The following is an 18,174-nucleotide window of genomic DNA, read 5'->3' on the forward strand; positions in this document are numbered from 1 at the left end:
ATAGAGTTATGATAGAGCTATGATAGAGTTATGATAGAGTTATGACAGAGCTATGATAGAGTTATGATAGAGTTATGACAGAGCTATGATAGAGTTATGATAGAGTTATGACAGAGCTATGATAGAGTTATGATAGAGTTATGATAGAGTTATGATAGAGTTATGATAGAGTTATGATAGAGTTATGATAGAGTTATGACAGAGCTATGATAGAGTTATGATAGAGTTATGACAGAGCTATGATAGAGTTATGATAGAGTTATGACAGAGCTATGATAGAGTTATGATAGAGTTATGATAGAGTTATGATAGAGTTATGATAGAGCTATGATAGAGTTATGATAGAGTTATGATAGAGCTATGATAGAGCTATGATAGAGCTATGATAGAGCTATGATAGAGTTATGATAGAGTTATGATAGAGCTATGACAGAGTTATGATAGAGTTATGATAGAGTTATGATAGAGTTATGACAGAGCTATGATAGAGTTATGATAGAGTTATGATAGAGCTATGATAGAGTTATGAAGCGGAGACTACAGAGAAGCATCTGCATCAGTAAAAACGTGGACAGAAAAAGGCAGGTTTGTTCGTAAGAACCATAAAGACCCCTTTTTGGTCCTGTATTGATCTTCATCTGGGCCTGAATGCGCTGGAAAAGGTCTAATATTATTTCATGAGGTGGTACTTGAAAGTGTACCAATGACAGAAGAACAATAAAGTGGCGATGCTCGTTTATGTGAAATTGTCACATTCTTAAGAGTTATTTTGGTCAGACTTCGGCTTTTTTTAACTGACGTGCAGACACTGACACAGCGCCTAATTTTAACCCGGTTTTAAAGGAGTGATGGGATTGTGAGTGAACTTCCTGTCACAGACCACACTTCCTGTTCGCTCACTTCTTCTTCTGCCATTTCTAAAAATAGCCTCGCGACGCTAACCACATCTGAACTCATTCTGTTCCTCTGCGCTCCAACTTTATTTAGTTGTTCAGGCTCAAAACGGCACCGTGGAACAGAAATAAGTGTAAAAAGTGCCGACTCACGCTGGAACCATGGAGCTGCGGAGGAAACACAAAGTGCTGAACTGACAGATTAGCACCGACGCTGTAGCTATAATGCTGCTCTCAGACAAACGCTAAACCGCATAGACAATACTTAAACTACATCTACAGCAATGGTTCCCAACTGATATGGCATCAGGATCCACCATGCCAATGACGAGGGCGGGGAAACCGTAGCACTGCCTTCAGTCTCCTCTGAAACAGTGCACCTCCTCCTTTGTCCCTGTGTCAGAGCGTGGTGTCCTGCACTGGTCAGTGCCTCCTCCTTCCTCTTTCTCCTGCGCAGCTCACTCCACAACAGTCTTTCACCATCTTCGCAGTGGATCTGTTTTAGTCTCCAGTGAATGTCCATTAGCCAGAACAATAGAAGGCATGTGTGGCTTAGCTGTGAGTCTTGCCCGGATACCTCCTCGTTTATCCCTTGTTTGTTTCCTGTAGCTCCTCTTGTGACGCCTCCACTGTGCTGCAGGTGTGGGGGGCTCTTAGTGCCTCTTCGGTGTTTCAGAAGAAGAAATGTGTAGGTTTCAAATGCCGTTAGCTCTTAAGCTAGCTGTTTGTTTACTATTAAAAAGCTGCTTCTTCAGGGCCATGTTGGACTCTCTGCAGTAAAAAAAAAATCCATTGAACGTCCACAAAAACATGGCAAAGACGTACAAAAGTATTCAGCAAAACAATGTGGAACACAGAAACCACCATTGCAGTTTGCAGGAAAAGCGATACCAAGAGAGAAGGAGGTTGCTGCTTGTTTACACGGTGCCATTGTTTTATTGCATGATGGGATTTCATGTATTACGTTGCATTTCTGGTCTGGTTCTATTTTATCTTTTGGGTATGGACTAATATTTGCTTCAGTTTTCTTTGTGGTCTGACTGATGTATTGATATTATGTTTTCTCATCGCCCTCTGTAATGTAATACCCTGATGTATGCTAATGCAACCACCGTGGTGTGCTCCTCTGTTTCCCTTCTGTTTCCTTTTTGTTTTGTTTTCTCGTTTTATTTCCCACATCTCCCTTTTTTAATTGACCAATTTGGGTACCTGCCGTACTGAAGAAGTAGGAAGACTGTCTGAAGACTGTCGGTCAGGAAACAGTGCCAAAACCTGTGTCAATCAGCCGGCAAGACGCGTCACAGTAACATCATGTGACTCTGAGGAAATTGTCAGGTATGGAAAAAAACACATTCGTTTCCAGGTTTTTTTTCTGGGAAAAGCTCACGAGCCTCTGAAAAGAGTTCCAAGACCCTCAGGACGAAGTAAACCAAGGTCAAAACAAGGTCAAAACAAAGACCTAGAAACAATCAGGTCTGTGAGTGTCCCATGGTCAGATCTCAGAGGCTAAGCTTCAGGGATGGGCTGATCCATAACATAGTATTGATATATTGATACCAAGCGGCTACGTTTTAAGTATTGATACGGAGCAAAAAATATCAATACTAACTAGAGCTCTGATAGAGCCATTGCGATTGACTGCGGAAATGCGGGAAGTGAATGCAGAAATTGCATAAACTCTTCAAATTGCATAATCAAATTGGCATAAACTGGTAAAATGCATCAAATGTCATGTTGCATAAACTGTATAAACTGCATAAAGTGGTAAAATGCATGAATGGGATAATTCGTAAATTATGTAAATTGCATAAACTCTTTAAAATTCATAAATCCTAAATGGCATAAACTCTTAAGTTGCATAAACGCTTTAAAATGCATAAACTGGTTAAATCCCATAAAGTGGTTAATTTGCATAAATTATGAATATTAAATACACTTTTTATATTCCATAAACTGGTCAAACTGTTGAAAGTGCTTGATTGGCAGAAGCTGCACAAATGGCTGAAAGTCCTGGAGTCTCCCCATTGGCTGGATTCCCCCATACACACTAATGGGACAGGTCCACATACACACCAATGCAAAAATGTCAAACAAACTGGAAAACTGCAGAAGGACAATTTTTTCTCAAAACCCACAAGTTGCAGAAGCTGAACATGCACAAAGTGCAGACATTGCAGAAAATGCAGAAAAAAGTGCAGAAAAGTATGGATTTGCGGCAGCCCCATTATAAGTCAATGGGAAAAATCTCCGACATTTCGGCCGATTGCGGAAAAAACGTAAGTTGCAGAAGTCCCAAAAGTAATAGCAGGATTCTCCTCAACATGCGGAACATTTTGATGCATAACTTGCATAAATTGCACAAAGCATGAAAGTGCTGAAAGCTCTAGAAAATCGGGAAAAAGATGGAAGAGGAATAATAATAAAGAACATGAAAACCAATAATTGACTGCGGAAGAATTCCGCAGTCAATCAATGAGCAAATGTGAACAAAAAGGCAGCAATTACAGCCACAAAAAGACCATTTACTTCATTGTTCTGCACAAGAACACCCAGAGGATTGGACTGAGACTTATCCAGGATTACTTTCAAAAGCATTAAATACTAGTCAATTAATTATGTCAAAATGAATGCCATAAAAGTCATTAAAAAGTATTGAATCTGATTCAAACTGGCAGTACATTTCTTAGAATATATCATTTTTCCTTAAGTTCAAGTTTCAAGTGTATTTGTCATGTGTGTTAAGTACAAGGTACCTAAAGCAATGAAAAGAGTTTTGCCCTGGCGCTCTCTCCACTGAACAGGAAACTAATCTACATATAAAAACATCAACACAATACAACTAAACATTCCAGCAAAAAAACGCAAAAACCTGAGCACTGCTTAAGGCTGAAGTTCATGAGCCTCACCGCCTGAGGATAAAAACTGTCTGTGAAACCAGATTTCTGAGCTTTGAGGCTCCGCAGACGTCTCCCAGAAGGTAGGGAGGAGAAGAGGGATCGAGTGGGATGGCTCGGGTCCTCCACAATACTGAGAGCCTTTTTCTCAAAGCGTACAAGTCCTGTATCTGAGGCAGAGGAGATCCAATAATCCGACATGTGGTTTTAACTGTCCTTTTCAGAAGGGTGTGGTCATGTGATGTGACATGACCAAACCACACCAACAAACTTCCTGTCAAAACACTTTTGAGGGAACATCTGTAAAAAAATGATGAGCGTCTCTTTTGACAATCCATATTTCTTGAGACACCTTAAAAAATAAAGTCTCTGCTGAGCTTTTTTAATTGCACAGCTGATGTGAAGAGACCAGGAGAGAGCTTCACAAATATGAATGCCCAGAAACTTCCTCACAATTTCAACAGGAGGGCTGTGAACTTGGACAGGCGTGTGAGGAGATTTCGGTTTCCTGAAGTCTATGATGAGCTCTTTAGTTGTTCTACATTCAGGGCCAGATTGTTATGAACCATGTGATCAGGTTGCTCACTTCGTCCCTGTAGTGCAGCTCATTGTTGTAAGAAATCAAAACGTGGTGTTGTCTGCAAATGCTAAAATGCTGTTTGTGGGATGTTTTGCTACACAGTCATAAGTATACAGACTATATAATAAGGGACTAAGACAGCATCCTTGTGGCACCCCGATGTTTTAAACTACAGCAGATCATTGTTCCTTAGAGGCAGAACCCACTCAATGACATCACTCAACACAAAAACTCTGTTTGACACTGAAATGAAACATATATATATTTTTTAGATATTTTGTGGCATTAAAAATGTAGTATTTAGGCATTGAAAAGGCCTTTAAAGCATTACTCGCTGCTGCTGTAGAAACCCTGTTAGCATTTGACAGGAACTGCAAGTTTTGTTTTGTTCGTCATTAAAGTTATCCATTTTTACTTTGTTTTAGTCTTTCATTTAACATTTACATTGTTAGATAACCAAGTCATTAAGTTACATATTAATGATGCAAAATAATTACAAGTGTACTTGTCAAATATTACTCCAATAAAAGTAAATCTTGCTTTTTCTGAAGTAAAAATATTTGCTTTAGAAAATACTCAAAGTACAAAGCAGTTTAAGTACATGTTTGGAAGAATGCTGCTTTTTAAACACAAAACGTGCCTGGACTCCCCTCGTACGGTAACACGACGGGGACAAACCATGTGTCAGTGGCATTGGCAGTTCATCTGCACAGCGCCACCTGCTGTTCATAGTGTCAGCTTTTCCAATGAACACTTGGACAAATTGACTTGTTACTTTTTAATGTAATAGAGTGTGATTCGTGTTTCCAGTGGAGGGGAGTTAACCGGGTCACGTCGCACAGCTCTGGTTTGGAGCAGGTGCGTCAGAGACGGCACACAAGGGCCAAACGGAGAACAGGAAAAGGTATTGCACACACAGCCTCACTTGCAACACCACTCTTCTTTTATTTGGTGCAATTGTAGAGAGGTAATGTAGAGAGGTTAAAGTAATAAGTTTACGATAGAAAAAGTCAAGAACAGATCGCCTCTGTCATGAGGAAACCTTTACAAACTGTTGTGCTGATATTGACCACATTGACAGTAAAGTTGACTGTAACACCCAGCTGTTTCCACTGAGTCGTTCACATGTCTCGACTGGTGAGACACATTAGTTCATGTGTTTTTGACACTGAGAGAAGACTTTCCATCACGCAGGTCAGAGACAGAAAATGACACGCAAAGTCCATAAATGTATGGGCTACAAACAAACATGTTTTATGCATTGATTGGATCTGCATTCTTGTAACTTTACACCGCGTTTCAAATTATTAGGAAAATTGTATTTCAGTGTCAAAAAGGTAAAAAAAAAGGGTTTTCAATGAAACTCATGGATGGTTTTGTGTCTCAGGGCTCTTTGAATCACTGACATTAACCTCAGAGACCTGGGATGATTAGTTTTCAGGGAAAAACTACTGAAAAAGGATGTTCCACATTATTAAGCAGATCATCATTTTCAAGCAATATGGAAAAGAAAAAGGATCTCTCTGCTGATGAGAAGCGTGAAATAGTTGAATGCCTTAGTCTAGGTATGAAAACCTTTGATATTTCATGAAAGATTAAGTGTAATCATCGTACTGATAAGAGATTTGTGGATGATTCAGACACACTCGGGTTTGTGCAGATAAAGGCACAATATGGACGGTTTCTGCCAGACAAATACATCAGATTAAGAGAACAGATGCTACAAAGCAGCATGCAGGTATTTGAAACTGTTAGGTGCCTCTGGAGTCTCCCGAACATGAAGGTGCAGGACCCTCCAGAGGCTGCAGTTGTGCATAAACCTTCTATCCTGCCTCCCCTAAACTGTTCATTGAAGCTGATGAACAGAAACGGCTGCAGTGGCTCAGAAATACATGAGGACTCATTTTCAAACAGTCTTGTTCACTGATGAGGCCGTGTGACCCTGGATGGTCAAATCAATGGAGTAGTGGATGGTTGGTGAATGGTCACCATGTCCCAACAAGGCTGTGACGTCAGTAAGGAGGGGGCGGAGTCATGTTTTGGGCCAGAATCATGGGGAGAGAGCTGGTCGGCCCCTTTAGGATCCCTGAAGGTGTGAAAAAGACCTTTGAAAAATATGTGGTTTCTGTGGTCTCAAGCAGCTTTGCAGGAAATGTGTCCGACAGGTCTCGGGGACATTGCAGGGACGTCGCAGAAACATCTCACAGGTTGAGGACAACACTCTCTGAGACCATGCAGAGACACCGCTGATATTGAATCTGTTCGTTTTCACCGTAACCAGCGGTAACTCGAGTTTCCAACTGGTCTTCAGTCCCTTAATAGCGGAAGTCATGCAGTTTTCGGCGTGACACTGGACAGACGTATATCAACCATCAGTGTAAAAGAGCCAGAACTGTAGAAATATTTGCGTGAGTCACAGTCTGAAAGCATCTCAATTCATCATATTGGCTGATGCTGTAAGGCTTATCATCACTGTATTAGATTCCATAATAAATAAATGTGATTATCGCGCCACATGTGCTAATTCTAATGTGGCTCGTGCTAACATCCACAGCAGCTTATAAATCCTCTCACTGACGAGGGTCTGCACCCGCTGGAACATCATCATTGTTCGGAAAGACTTACCTTTGCAGTGCAAGCATGTCTCCTTTAGTGCAGAGTCCAGACTCTGGCAGAATCAAGCTGTAATCGGAGCTAAACTACTTCCTTTTGTTTACGCATATTAAGTAGCCATGTGCTCCGTGTGCTACTCAGCCATTCAGAGGAATCAAATCAAACTGGGAAATCCTTTATACGTCAATAGGAGTGAAATCGCATGTGTCACAGTGAGGGTTATATTCTGCTGTGGTGTTTCAATGCTGGGAAATACTTTTCTACTATATAATACTATTTCCCCACTAGCTGTCTCTCTCTCTTGTGCAACTCTACTTTGCCAAAGTGGAAGGGAGGATTACCTTGAACATGAATTGTGCTCGACAAATAAACTTTGTCTTGAAGACCCTGTACCTGATTTTTTTACTCTGGAATATTTCCTTCAGTACTCTGTAAAAGCAGACATTTGTGAAAAATGTTTGATAGTTGTTGCTCCGTCTCGGTCTTGTGGATTCTGTGGCTGTTCAGGAGCCCACAGATGGTAAACTACAGTTGTGTGTTTGGACTATTACGATGAGAATGATAGGAGTGCTGACCCGTCTGGCCGTGGCTCGGACTCACCTGGCTCGCGCTGGCTGTACAGCTGGTTGTCCTCCATACAGGCTGCGGCGCCGGGGCTCTGGCTCACATGTGGCTCTGACCTGGTGTTTCTCAGAGAACTGGCCCTTTGCAGCGCGGAGTCGGACCAGTTCATCTGAACACAAGGAAGAACAGTCAGATCTGGTCTGTGATCTCCACTTCATTATTAGTGATCAGTGAAGGGTGGAGAGAACAGGACTGATGTGGCGGAACCCGGGAGATTTTGTTAATAATAATAACAGATTTTGTTTAAGGTACATTTTTAATCAAAAGAGACATGACACAGTAAGTACGTAAAATCCTTTTGATGTCAGGGGAAACGAGGTACATTTTTCAACTAAATCTACTTTAAATCGAGTTGTGTTTCATGACACTTTTTCCCATGTCTACTTTTCATTTGTCCATAACCTTTCCTGTTTTAGAGGTAACTTAATGAATGGGGCGATTGTTTCCGGCTAGAATGCACTTGATTATGAGTTTGCAGTTGTTTTTTGATGACAAAGTCCAAGGCATTATACAAATGCCATAATTGCTGACCAGCTTGTTGCCACAACTTGCTCAATTAGTTAACATCTCATTTCCAAAGGCCTTGAAAACTGCAGTCATTAAGCCTCTTCTAAAGAAGAGCAGCCTTGATGCCAAGGTAATGAACAACTACCGGCCCATATCAAACCTGCCATTCTTATGAAAAGTCCTAGAGAAAGTAGTATATCAGCAGCTCACTTACTTTCTCCTGTCTAACAATGTGTTTAATACTTTCCAGTCAGGGTTTAGGCCCCACTTCAGCACAGAGACAGCTCTGATCAAGATAAATGAACTTTTACATTTAAAAGATGTTATTTTTCACTTGAAATTATACAATGTAATTTGAATTAAGAAATAATGTGCTTGTTCTTTTGGTGATGAGACATTTTATTTTATCGAAGACTAGACCAAACCTACTCACATTTTTATTAAACCTCTTAATTCAAGTACATTTATGTAATTTTATTCATCGTCCTTAAAGGCACTGTACCATTTTTGGTCCTCCTTTAGTATATTGTACTCAGACATTTTCAGACATTTGTGGTAAAAACAGTCCATCTAATTACAAAGCATTTGCATCAATTTCATGAACTCTAGTTTTCTAGCATGTCTGTGACAATGTTCCTGAAAAGTGACCCTACAAGTTTTGAAATGTGCCTATAAACTTGTCCCAGTGAGGAATCGGGATACAGTATTACAAATATTTTAGAAAAGTTAGGAATGAGTTTGGACCACAACTAATATATTAATTTAATGGCTTCCATTAAATTAATAAATAAATCTGATTTAGGGCCTTAAAGATCATCATCTTTGGGTCATTGTCCATCTGCACTGTGAAGCAGCGTCTAAGCATTTGGCTGAATATGAGCTCATAATATTGTCCCAAACACTGAGAGTTCATCCTGCTGCTTTTGTCGACAACACCTGAGCAGGCACTTGTCCCATTACTTATGGTCCCTTGAAAAGAGGCTCAAGAACAAACAGTTGTAATTCCTGCACCGTTCATCTGATTTGGATGTAAATACTCTCAAATGAAAGGTTGTTTCATTTGAAATCCATTGTGGTGGTTTATGGAGGCAAAAACATAACAATTGTTGATGTCCCAATATTTATGGACTGTATTAAATGACTTTGGGCTGAAATAGTTTTTCCATTTTAAAAACTCTTGGGTAAGTCAAAGATCAGTAATAACATTGATTGTAATTTCGTTTTTACGTAAAGTCGTGTTTTCATGTTAAGTGGCATTCCATGCCCCTTTGACTTCCATCATAAACTCACTTTTTCACCACTCAGGGGTGATATAGAAAATAAAAACAATTTCAGCCCAGACTCCCTTATTTTTTATTTCTGAGCTATTTTTTATTGGCTATTAAACGGTTACCTGTAAATATATTTACAATACTGGTCAAAGGTTTAGGGTGACCCAGGCCAGTTGTGTAGCTTCTCCAATCAACTCAACAGTTTTCAGTAGTGCTGTATGAGGGTTTTCTAATCATCAATGAGCCTCTAGCACCATTAGTGAACACAAAGTACCATTAGAACCTCTGCACACCGATCAAAAACTCACCGGTTTACAGTGACAGGAGGCATTCACAACATTAACAACGTCCAGACTGGATGATTCATTTCATGTTGCACAGTGCTTTTCTTTCTAAAATAAGGACATTTTAAGAGACCCAAACGTTTGAGCAGTAGTAGTGTATATATATATATATATATGTTTTATATATATATTTAGTGGTTTTGTGCAGAACTGAAGTGGATTAATAAATAAATATGAAAAAAGAGTAAGCATGACAGTGTTTGTTCAGCATGGCGTAGTGTGTAGTTTGAGTCTGTGTCTGAATGAGTGAAGAACAGGGAGAGACATTCAGCAAACATAAAGGTGCGACTCACGGGGAAGGCGATCTCACAGAGCCGCTGTGTCCACTCGTCGGCCTGCGCTCTGTCTGCGGCGAACACAAAGATCTTCTCCGTCGTCTCGATCAGAAACGAAGAGGTGTCTTTGGGAGCGGCCTCCACGTCCACTGGAGTGACACGGATACAGGAGGACAGCCGGATCACCTGAGGACCAACAGGTCAAACACTGATCACACTAACCACTAGGCCACTGTCGGACAAATTGAGCAGAGATTTTGGTTCATGACTGGCAGGGCTGGTGGTGGCCTTGGCACGATTGGGTTCTAACATTTCTTAACCCAAATGGTGAAATAAGAAAAAATCTAATCGTATTTCGGTGCCGCTAAAGCAGATGGTGCCCTTGGCGGCCGCCGAGGTTGCCTATGCCCTGATGACTTGTTAAATGAGCCATTGGACCACTCCCTGCACAGAGCTGATGTGTCAAGTGAACTTCTCCATTATGAGATCAATAAAGGCTTATCTCATCGAGTAGCAGCAGCAGTAAATGTAGTAATAACTGTAGTAGTAGTGGTGGTAATAGTGGTACAGTGGTATGCATAAGTATGGGGCCCCTTTAACTTTTTGACATTTTGCCATACTATGGACCATAAACATAAATATGTTCAATAGAAATTTGATGTGAAAGACATACACTAAATGACACACAATCGTGAAGTGAAATGAAATTCATACATGATTTAGATTTTTCTTTATAAATAAACTGAAAAGTGTGATGTTCCTTTAGTGCAGCCAGTTGCCTTCAGAAGTTTCCTGATGATTTCTGAATGATCACATGTTGACCTGATGACTAAACAGAGTCTACCTGTGTGTAATCTAATGTCAGTTCAAATACAGCTGCTCTGTGATGGTCTCAGGTCTGTTAGAGACTATTGTGGAGCAGAAGCATCATGAAGTCCAACAACACAGCAGACAGGTCCGGGATCAAGTTATTGAGAAGAAGCCTATGATGACCCTGGATGAACTGCAGAGAGCTACAGCTCAGGTGGGGGAAACTGTCCACAGAACTACTATTAGCCGTACACTGAACAAATGTGCCCTTATGGCAGAGTGGCATTTTTGTAAGAAAACCATGAGAAGTTTGCTGTTTTGGCATGTGGCGCTCCGGTCACAGTAGTAGTAGTAGTAATAGTAGTAGTAGTAGTAGTAATAGTAGTAGTACCTTCTTGTCCTGCTGCCTGCGTGTACTCCAGTCACAGTAGTAGTAGTAGTAGTAATAGTAGTAGTACCTTCTTGTCCTGCTGCCTGCGTGTACTCCGGTCACAGTAGTAGTAGTAGTAGCAGTAGTAGTAGTTGTACCTTCTTGTCCTGCTGCCTGCGTGTACTCCGGTCACAGTAGTAGTAGTAGTAGTAGTAGTAGTAGTAGTAGTAGTACCTTCTTGTCCTGCTGCCTGCGTGTACTCCGGTCACAGTAGTAGCAGTAGTAGTAGCAGTAGTAGTAGTTGTACCTTCTTGTCCTGCTGCCTGCGTGTACTCCGGTCACAGCAGTAGTAGTAGTAGTAGTAGTAGTAGTAGTAGTAGTAGTAGTAGTACCTTCTTGTCCTGCTGCCTGCGTGTACTCCGGTCACAGTAGTAGTAGTAGTAGCAGTAGTAGTAGTTGTACCTTCTTGTCCTGCTGCCTGCGTGTACTCCGGTCAGAGCAGCAGTAGTAGTAGTAGTAGTAGTAGTAGTAGTAGTAGTAGTAGTACCTTCTTGTCCTGCTGCCTGCGTGTACTCCGGTCACCGCGCTCGTTCCAGTCGTAGATCTCCAGCCGGGACACGGAGCAGTGACTCTCCCGGAACAACACGCACCAGACCTTCCTCCATCTCTGGAACACAGAGCACACGAGTGGCTCAGGGTTCGAGCGCTCGCCACCGAGAGGTCACCCGCTCAACCAGAGGTCGCCCGCTCACCGAGAGGTCGCCCGCTCACCCAGAGGTCACCCGCTCACGAGAGGTCGCCCGCTCACCCAGAGGTCACCCGCTCACCGAGAGGTCGCCCGCTCACCGAGAGGTCGCCCGCTCACCCAGAGGTCACCCGCTCACCGAGAGGTCGCCCGCTCACCGAGAGGTCGCCCGCTCACCGAGAGGTCGCCCGCTCACCGAGAGGTCGCCCGCCCCTCCGAGAGGTCGCCCGCTCACCGAGAGGTCGCCCGCTCACCGAGAGGTCGCCCGCTCACCGAGAGGTCGCCCACTCACCGCCCGCTCACCCAGAGGTCGCCCGCTCACCCAGAGGTCGCCCGCTCACCGAGAGGTCACCCGCTCACCCAGAGGTCACCCGCTCACCCAGAGGTCACCCGCTCACCGAGAGGTCGCCCACTCAACCAGAGGTCGCCCACTCACCGAGAGGTCGCCCGCTCACCGAGAGGTCGCCCGCTCACCCAGAGGTCACCCGCTCACCGAGAGGTCGCCCGCTCACCGAGAGGTCGCCCGCTCACCGAGAGGTCGCCCGCTCACCGAGAGGTCGGCCGCCCCTCCGAGAGGTCGCCCGCTCACCGAGACGTCACCCGCTCACCGAGAGGTCGCCCGCCCCTCCGAGAGGTCGCCCGCTCACCGAGAGGTCGCCCGCTCACCGAGAGGTCGCCCGCTCACCGAGAGGTCGCCCACTCACCGCCCGCTCACCCAGAGGTTGCCCGCTCACCGAGAGGTCGCCCGCTCACCGAGAGGTCGCCCGCTCACCGAGAGGTCGCCCGCTCACAGAGAGGTCGCCCGCTCACCGAGAGGTCGCCCACTCACCGCCCGCTCACCCAGAGGTCGCCCGCTCACCGAGAGGTCGCCCGCTCACCCAGAGGTCGCCCGCTCACCCAGAGGTCGCCCGCTCACCCAGAGGTCGCCCGCTCACCCAGAGGTCGCCCGCTCACCGAGAGGTCACCCGCCCCTCCGAGAGGTCGCCCGCCCCTCCGAGAGGTCGCCCCTCCGAGAGGTCGCCCGCTCACCGAGAGGTCGCCCGCTCACCGAGAGGTCGCCCGCCCCTCCGAGAGGTCGCCCGCTCACCGAGAGGTCGCCCGCTCACCGAGAGGTCGCCCGCTCACCGAGAGGTCGCCCGCTCACCGAGAGGTCGCCCGCTCACCGAGAGGTCGCCCGCCCCTCCGAGAGGTCGCCCGCCCCTCCGAGAGGTCGCCCGCTCACCGAGACGTCACCCGCTCACCGAGAGGTCGCCCGCCCCTCCGAGAGGTCGCCCGCTCACCGAGAGGTCGCCCGCTCACCGAGAGGTCGCCCGCTCACCGAGAGGTCGCCCGCTCACCCAGAGGTCGCCCGCTCACCGAGAGGTCACCCGCCCCTCCGAGAGGTCGCCCGCCCCTCCGAGAGGTCGCCCCTCCGAGAGGTCGCCCGCTCACCGAGAGGTCGCCCGCTCACCGAGAGGTCGCCCGCCCCTCCGAGAGGTCGCCCGCTCACCGAGAGGTCGCCCGCTCACCGAGAGGTCGCCCGCTCACCGAGAGGTCGCCCGCCCCTCCGAGAGGTCGCCCGCCCCTCCGAGAGGTCGCCCGCCCCTCCGAGAGGTCGCCCGCTCACCGAGACGTCACCCGCTCACCGAGAGGTCGCCCGCCCCTCCGAGAGGTCGCCCGCTCACCGAGAGGTCGCCCACTCACCGCCCGCTCACCGAGAGGTCGCCCGCTCACCGAGAGGTCGCCCGCTCACCGAGAGGTCGCCCGCTCACCGAGAGGTCGCCCGCTCACCGAGAGGTCGCCCGCTCACCGAGAGGTCGCCCACTCACCGCCCGCTCACCGAGAGGTCGCCCGCTCACCGAGAGGTCGCCCGCTCACCGAGACGTCGCCCGCTCACCGAGAGGTCGCCCACTCACCGCCCGCTCACCGAGAGGTCGCCCGCTCACCGAGAGGTCGCCCGCTCACCGAGACGTCGCCCGCTCACCGAGAGGTCGCCCACTCACCGCCCGCTCACCCAGAGGTCGCCCGCTCACCGAGAGGTCGCCCGCTCACCGAGAGGTCGCCCGCTCACCGAGAGGTCGCCCGCTCACCGAGAGGTCACCCGCTCACCGAGAGGTCGCCCGCCCCTCCGAGAGGTCGCCCGCTTACCGAGACGTCACCCGCTCACCGAGAGGTCGCCCGCTCACCGAGAGGTCGCCCGCTCACCGAGAGGTCGCCCACTCACCGCCCGCTCACCGAGAGGTCGCCCGCTCACCGAGAGGTCGCCCGCTCACCGAGAGGTCGCCCGCTCACCGAGAGGTCGCCCGCTCACCGAGACGTCGCCCGCTCACCGAGAGGTCGCCCACTCACCGCCCGCTCACCCAGAGGTCGCCCGCTCACCGAGAGGTCGCCCGCTCACCGAGAGGTCGCCCGCTCACCGAGAGGTCGCCCGCTCACCGAGAGGTCACCCGCTCACCGAGAGGTCGCCCGCCCCTCCGAGAGGTCGCCCGCTCACCGAGACGTCACCCGCTCACCGAGAGGTCGCCCGCCCCTCCAAGAGGTCGCCCGCTCACCGAGAGGTCGCCCGCCCCTCCGAGAGGTCGCCCGCTCACCGAGAGGTCGCCTGCTCACCGAGAGGTCGCCCGCTCACCGAGAGGTCGCCCGCTCACCGAGAGGTCGCCCACTCACCGCCCGCTCACCCAGAGGTCGCCCGCTCACCGAGAGGTCGCCCACTCACCGAGAGGTCGCCCGCTCACCGAGACGTCGCCCGCTCACCCAGAGGTCGCCCACTCACCGCCCGCTCACCCAGAGGTCGCCCGCTCACCGAGAGGTCGCCCACTCACCGCCCGCTCACCCAGAGGTCGCCCGCTCACCGAGAGGTCGCCCGCTCACCGAGACGTCGCCCGCTCACCGAGAGGTCGCCCACTCACCGCCCGCTCACCCAGAGGTCGCCCGCTCACCGAGAGGTCGCCCGCTCACCGAGAGGTCGCCCGCTCACCGAGACGTCGCCCGCTCACCCAGAGGTCGCCCACTCACCGCCCGCTCACCCAGAGGTCGCCCGCTCACCGAGAGGTCGCCCACTCACCGCCCGCTCACCCAGAGGTCGCCCGCTCACCGAGAGGTCGCCCGCTCACCGAGAGGTCGCCCGCTCACCGAGACGTCGCCCGCTCACCGAGAGGTCGCCCACTCACCGCCCGCTCACCCAGAGGTCGCCCGCTCACCGAGAGGTCGCCCGCTCACCGAGACGTCGCCCGCTCACCGAGACGTCGCCCGCTCACCGAGAGGTCGCCCGCTCAGCGAGAGGTCGCCCGCTCACCGAGAGGTCGCCCGCTCACCGAGACGTCACCCGCTCACCGAGAGGTCGCCCACTCACCGCCCGCTCACCCAGAGGTCGCCCGCTCACCCAGAGGTCGCCCGCTCACCCAGAGGTCGCCCGCTCACCCAGAAGTCGCCCACTCACCGAGGTATTTGTATATGAAGGAGAAGTACTGGTAGAATCCTGAATAGTAGTATTGGAAATTGTGGCTGCAGTAGTACAGGGTGGGTCGTGGGAACTTCCTTTTTAGAGAACTAAACAAAATAACTGTCCACATTACAAAACTCTTTATTCTTGTTTTATGCCTGTCACAAACATTGTAGATTGAATTTGACAGTTTTCCGAAGACGATATTTGAAATACTGGCCTCCGTTGTCAATAAATGGATTGAGCGGATCTGGAAAGTTCCGGTCCGGTTCCGGTTTGTTGTGACACATATTGTATTGGAAAACATGTAACGTTATACTTTCAACCCAGCTTGTATGGAAGATTTTTTGTGTCATCAGAATGTGAATTTAAAATTTCTGATTTTATTTTTTTTACACTGAAATAACATGTTTGAATACTTTTTGCCCTTGAATTTCAGACACTGAATATTCAACATATAATTCAAAGTGTTTCAAATTCAAAATGAAAAATTCACATTGAAAATATACACTGTATTGTTTTTAAATATTTCAAATTCAGAGTGAAAAATTAGCTGTAATTGAATTATTTAAATATTGAATATTTTAAGGGTGAATTTTTCCATTTGATTTTTTTTTCTACCTAATTTTTGTTTTTTACAATTAATATTTTATGGGTGAATTTATGTATTTTAATTTTTATTGCCAATTTTACACTCTGAATGTAGACTGATGAAGTGAATGAAAACCCTTCAAAAATGAGCAGTGAAAATTCAGTGACTGAAAAAAAAAGTCATTATTGTTATTTCAATGTTAAAAAGATTCAAAGCATAAATTTCTCAGACATTTAAAATTCACATTTTGATGAGACAAAACATCTTCCATAAACTTGGAGCTTTAAAAATGGCAAGGGCTTTAAGTTGGCCTGATTTCAACATGTTTTGGAGCTACTCGGTTGACTTTTGAAATGCCACTGCCATCTGTATTTGTCAGACTGATTTCTTTTTCATTTGTAACTTGTTCTTTCTTATTCTGCTCACTCAGAGCAAAGTCTTGCAGTTCAGTATAATGAGAAATCATAAATATCATGTATTGCAAAACATTGTAATGAGCTCTCTGTATAGTGATAAATATTGTATTATCCCACAGCCCTACACCATAGTTCTTTTTTTTTTTTTTTACCATATTTGACTTCACATTTTCCCACTCCAGACTGTGTAAAACTGAAAGGCTGTTGGATTGAAGTGTCCCAGAGTCACTGTCGTCTCATCAGTCCTTAAAAGCGTCTCTTTGTGCCGCTTCTTTGTGTCCGAGATCTTGTCCTCACGGTCATTACCCAGATCATGACCATTGGTGAGGGTGGGGGCATAGATGGACTCAGCTCTTCAGCACAACTGTCCGATACGATGACCGCCTCTGATCCGTCTGTCCATCTCACGCTCCAGCCATCCCGCACTAAGAACAAGAACCCGAGATACTTGAACTCTCAAGGACTCCCCACCGACCAGAAGAGGGGAAGCCACCTCTTTCCAGTGGAGAACCATGGCCTCGGATTTGGAGGTGCTGATCCTCATCTGGCTGTAAACCGCCCCAGAGTAGCTGAAGGTCCAGCAGAACAACAGCAGAGATGAGGGACTCCCTATGGGCCCTGGCTGCGCCCACAAATTATGTCCATACAAATAATGATGGGTGGAAACGCGGTAAACACTTTTAATTCAGCTTGGAACAATAATGGCAGCTCTGTCTCGCATTTCAATTGTGGCGCTCACGTTTCTGTGGATCATCCCAGGCCCAGTGTGGACGTTTCAGCTCAGGTGTCTTGATCAGCAGTTGTTGTTGTCTCGGAGCTCTGAAACCTTGTACTTCTGGACCCTTCGGCTGCTGGAAATGACAGCGCTCACAGATAAAGGATTCCTTCAGGCTGTGACCGTTGCGTTGTGCTTTTTTTCTTCTGGCTAGCTTTGAAATTTCAAGCGCTGCACCATCTGTCAAGCTTTCAACACTTTTGGACCGTGCAGAGTCTTTTCCTTCCCATTTTGCGTGACAGAAAGAAAACACACAATAACCCTGGACCTGCTTTGTTTCTCTCATTACAAACACTGCCATCACCTGGGACGCTACAATCTGACGGCCTTTCAGTTTCACACCGTTTGGAGTTTCACACTGTGAATGGTTCAAAGACGTGGTTATTATAAACACGCTGTAGTAGAAATAGATGTGGTACCTTTCCAAATCTGTGTTGCTGAAGAAACAGAGATCCTTTCTTCCTCACGTCGTCCTCCATTTCGTATTCTCTTCTATTTTTCTCACAACATTTCAACTTCTACCACTCCACACTTCTCTAAATCCGTCCAGACAGCTTCAAGATGACTCCTGAGCCTCGTGGAACACTGAACTTTGTCTCAGTCTAAGCCTGTTCAGATCCAGCTCAGATCCAGCACAGACCGTCCTCCTGGTCGTCTGGCTCGCTGCTCTCCGCTGTCCCGGTCCTAGACGTCGGGCACGAGAAGCTGCTCGCGCGTTGCAGAAGTGCAGAGTTTGCGGCCGAGAGGCGTTAAAAGACATTTCCTGTTTTTGACGTCACTGAACACCAGCGAGTGTCTTGGCCTGGCACATGGGGAAGTGACAGCCTCTTGTGCAATGAGGAAAAGATGGAGGAGCGAAAGGTAGTTGTGTAGTAATAGTAGCAGTCATTGTGAAGGTGAGCAGTCAGTTTTATACATTTACGTATTTGTTTAGTCACTGAAATAAAACCAGAGGGAGATAAGAACATTAAAAACATCCATTCAGTGTATGAACATACAAGAACAACAGCATGTGCACAGGAGAGGGAGAAGCTTCTAACAACA

The 18,174-nt window shown here is 47.2% G+C and overlaps 1 protein-coding gene across 1 annotated transcript in view; it reads right to left on the bottom strand.

The window, feature by feature from the left end:
* Window positions 1-17,710, bottom strand: part of LOC306968685 (docking protein 2-like) — a gene marked incomplete at its 3' end in the record, with an annotated part of 45,427 nt that extends 27,717 nt beyond the window's left edge. The window contains exons 1-4 of the mRNA XM_079564154.1: window positions 17,550-17,710; window positions 11,729-11,848; window positions 10,020-10,187; window positions 7,581-7,713 (exon numbers count right to left, since the gene is read on the bottom strand). Of these exons, the coding sequence (XP_079420280.1) occupies window positions 7,581-7,713; window positions 10,020-10,187; window positions 11,729-11,848; window positions 17,550-17,609 (481 nt within the window). The 5' untranslated portion in view covers window positions 17,610-17,710. The remainder of the gene's footprint in view (window positions 1-7,580; window positions 7,714-10,019; window positions 10,188-11,728; window positions 11,849-17,549) is intronic.
* Window positions 17,711-18,174: the final 464 nt, after the last annotated feature.

This window comes from Gobius niger (assembly GCF_951799975.1).
Source record: "Gobius niger genome assembly, chromosome: 1".
Taxonomy (NCBI): Eukaryota; Metazoa; Chordata; class Actinopteri; order Gobiiformes; family Gobiidae; genus Gobius; species Gobius niger.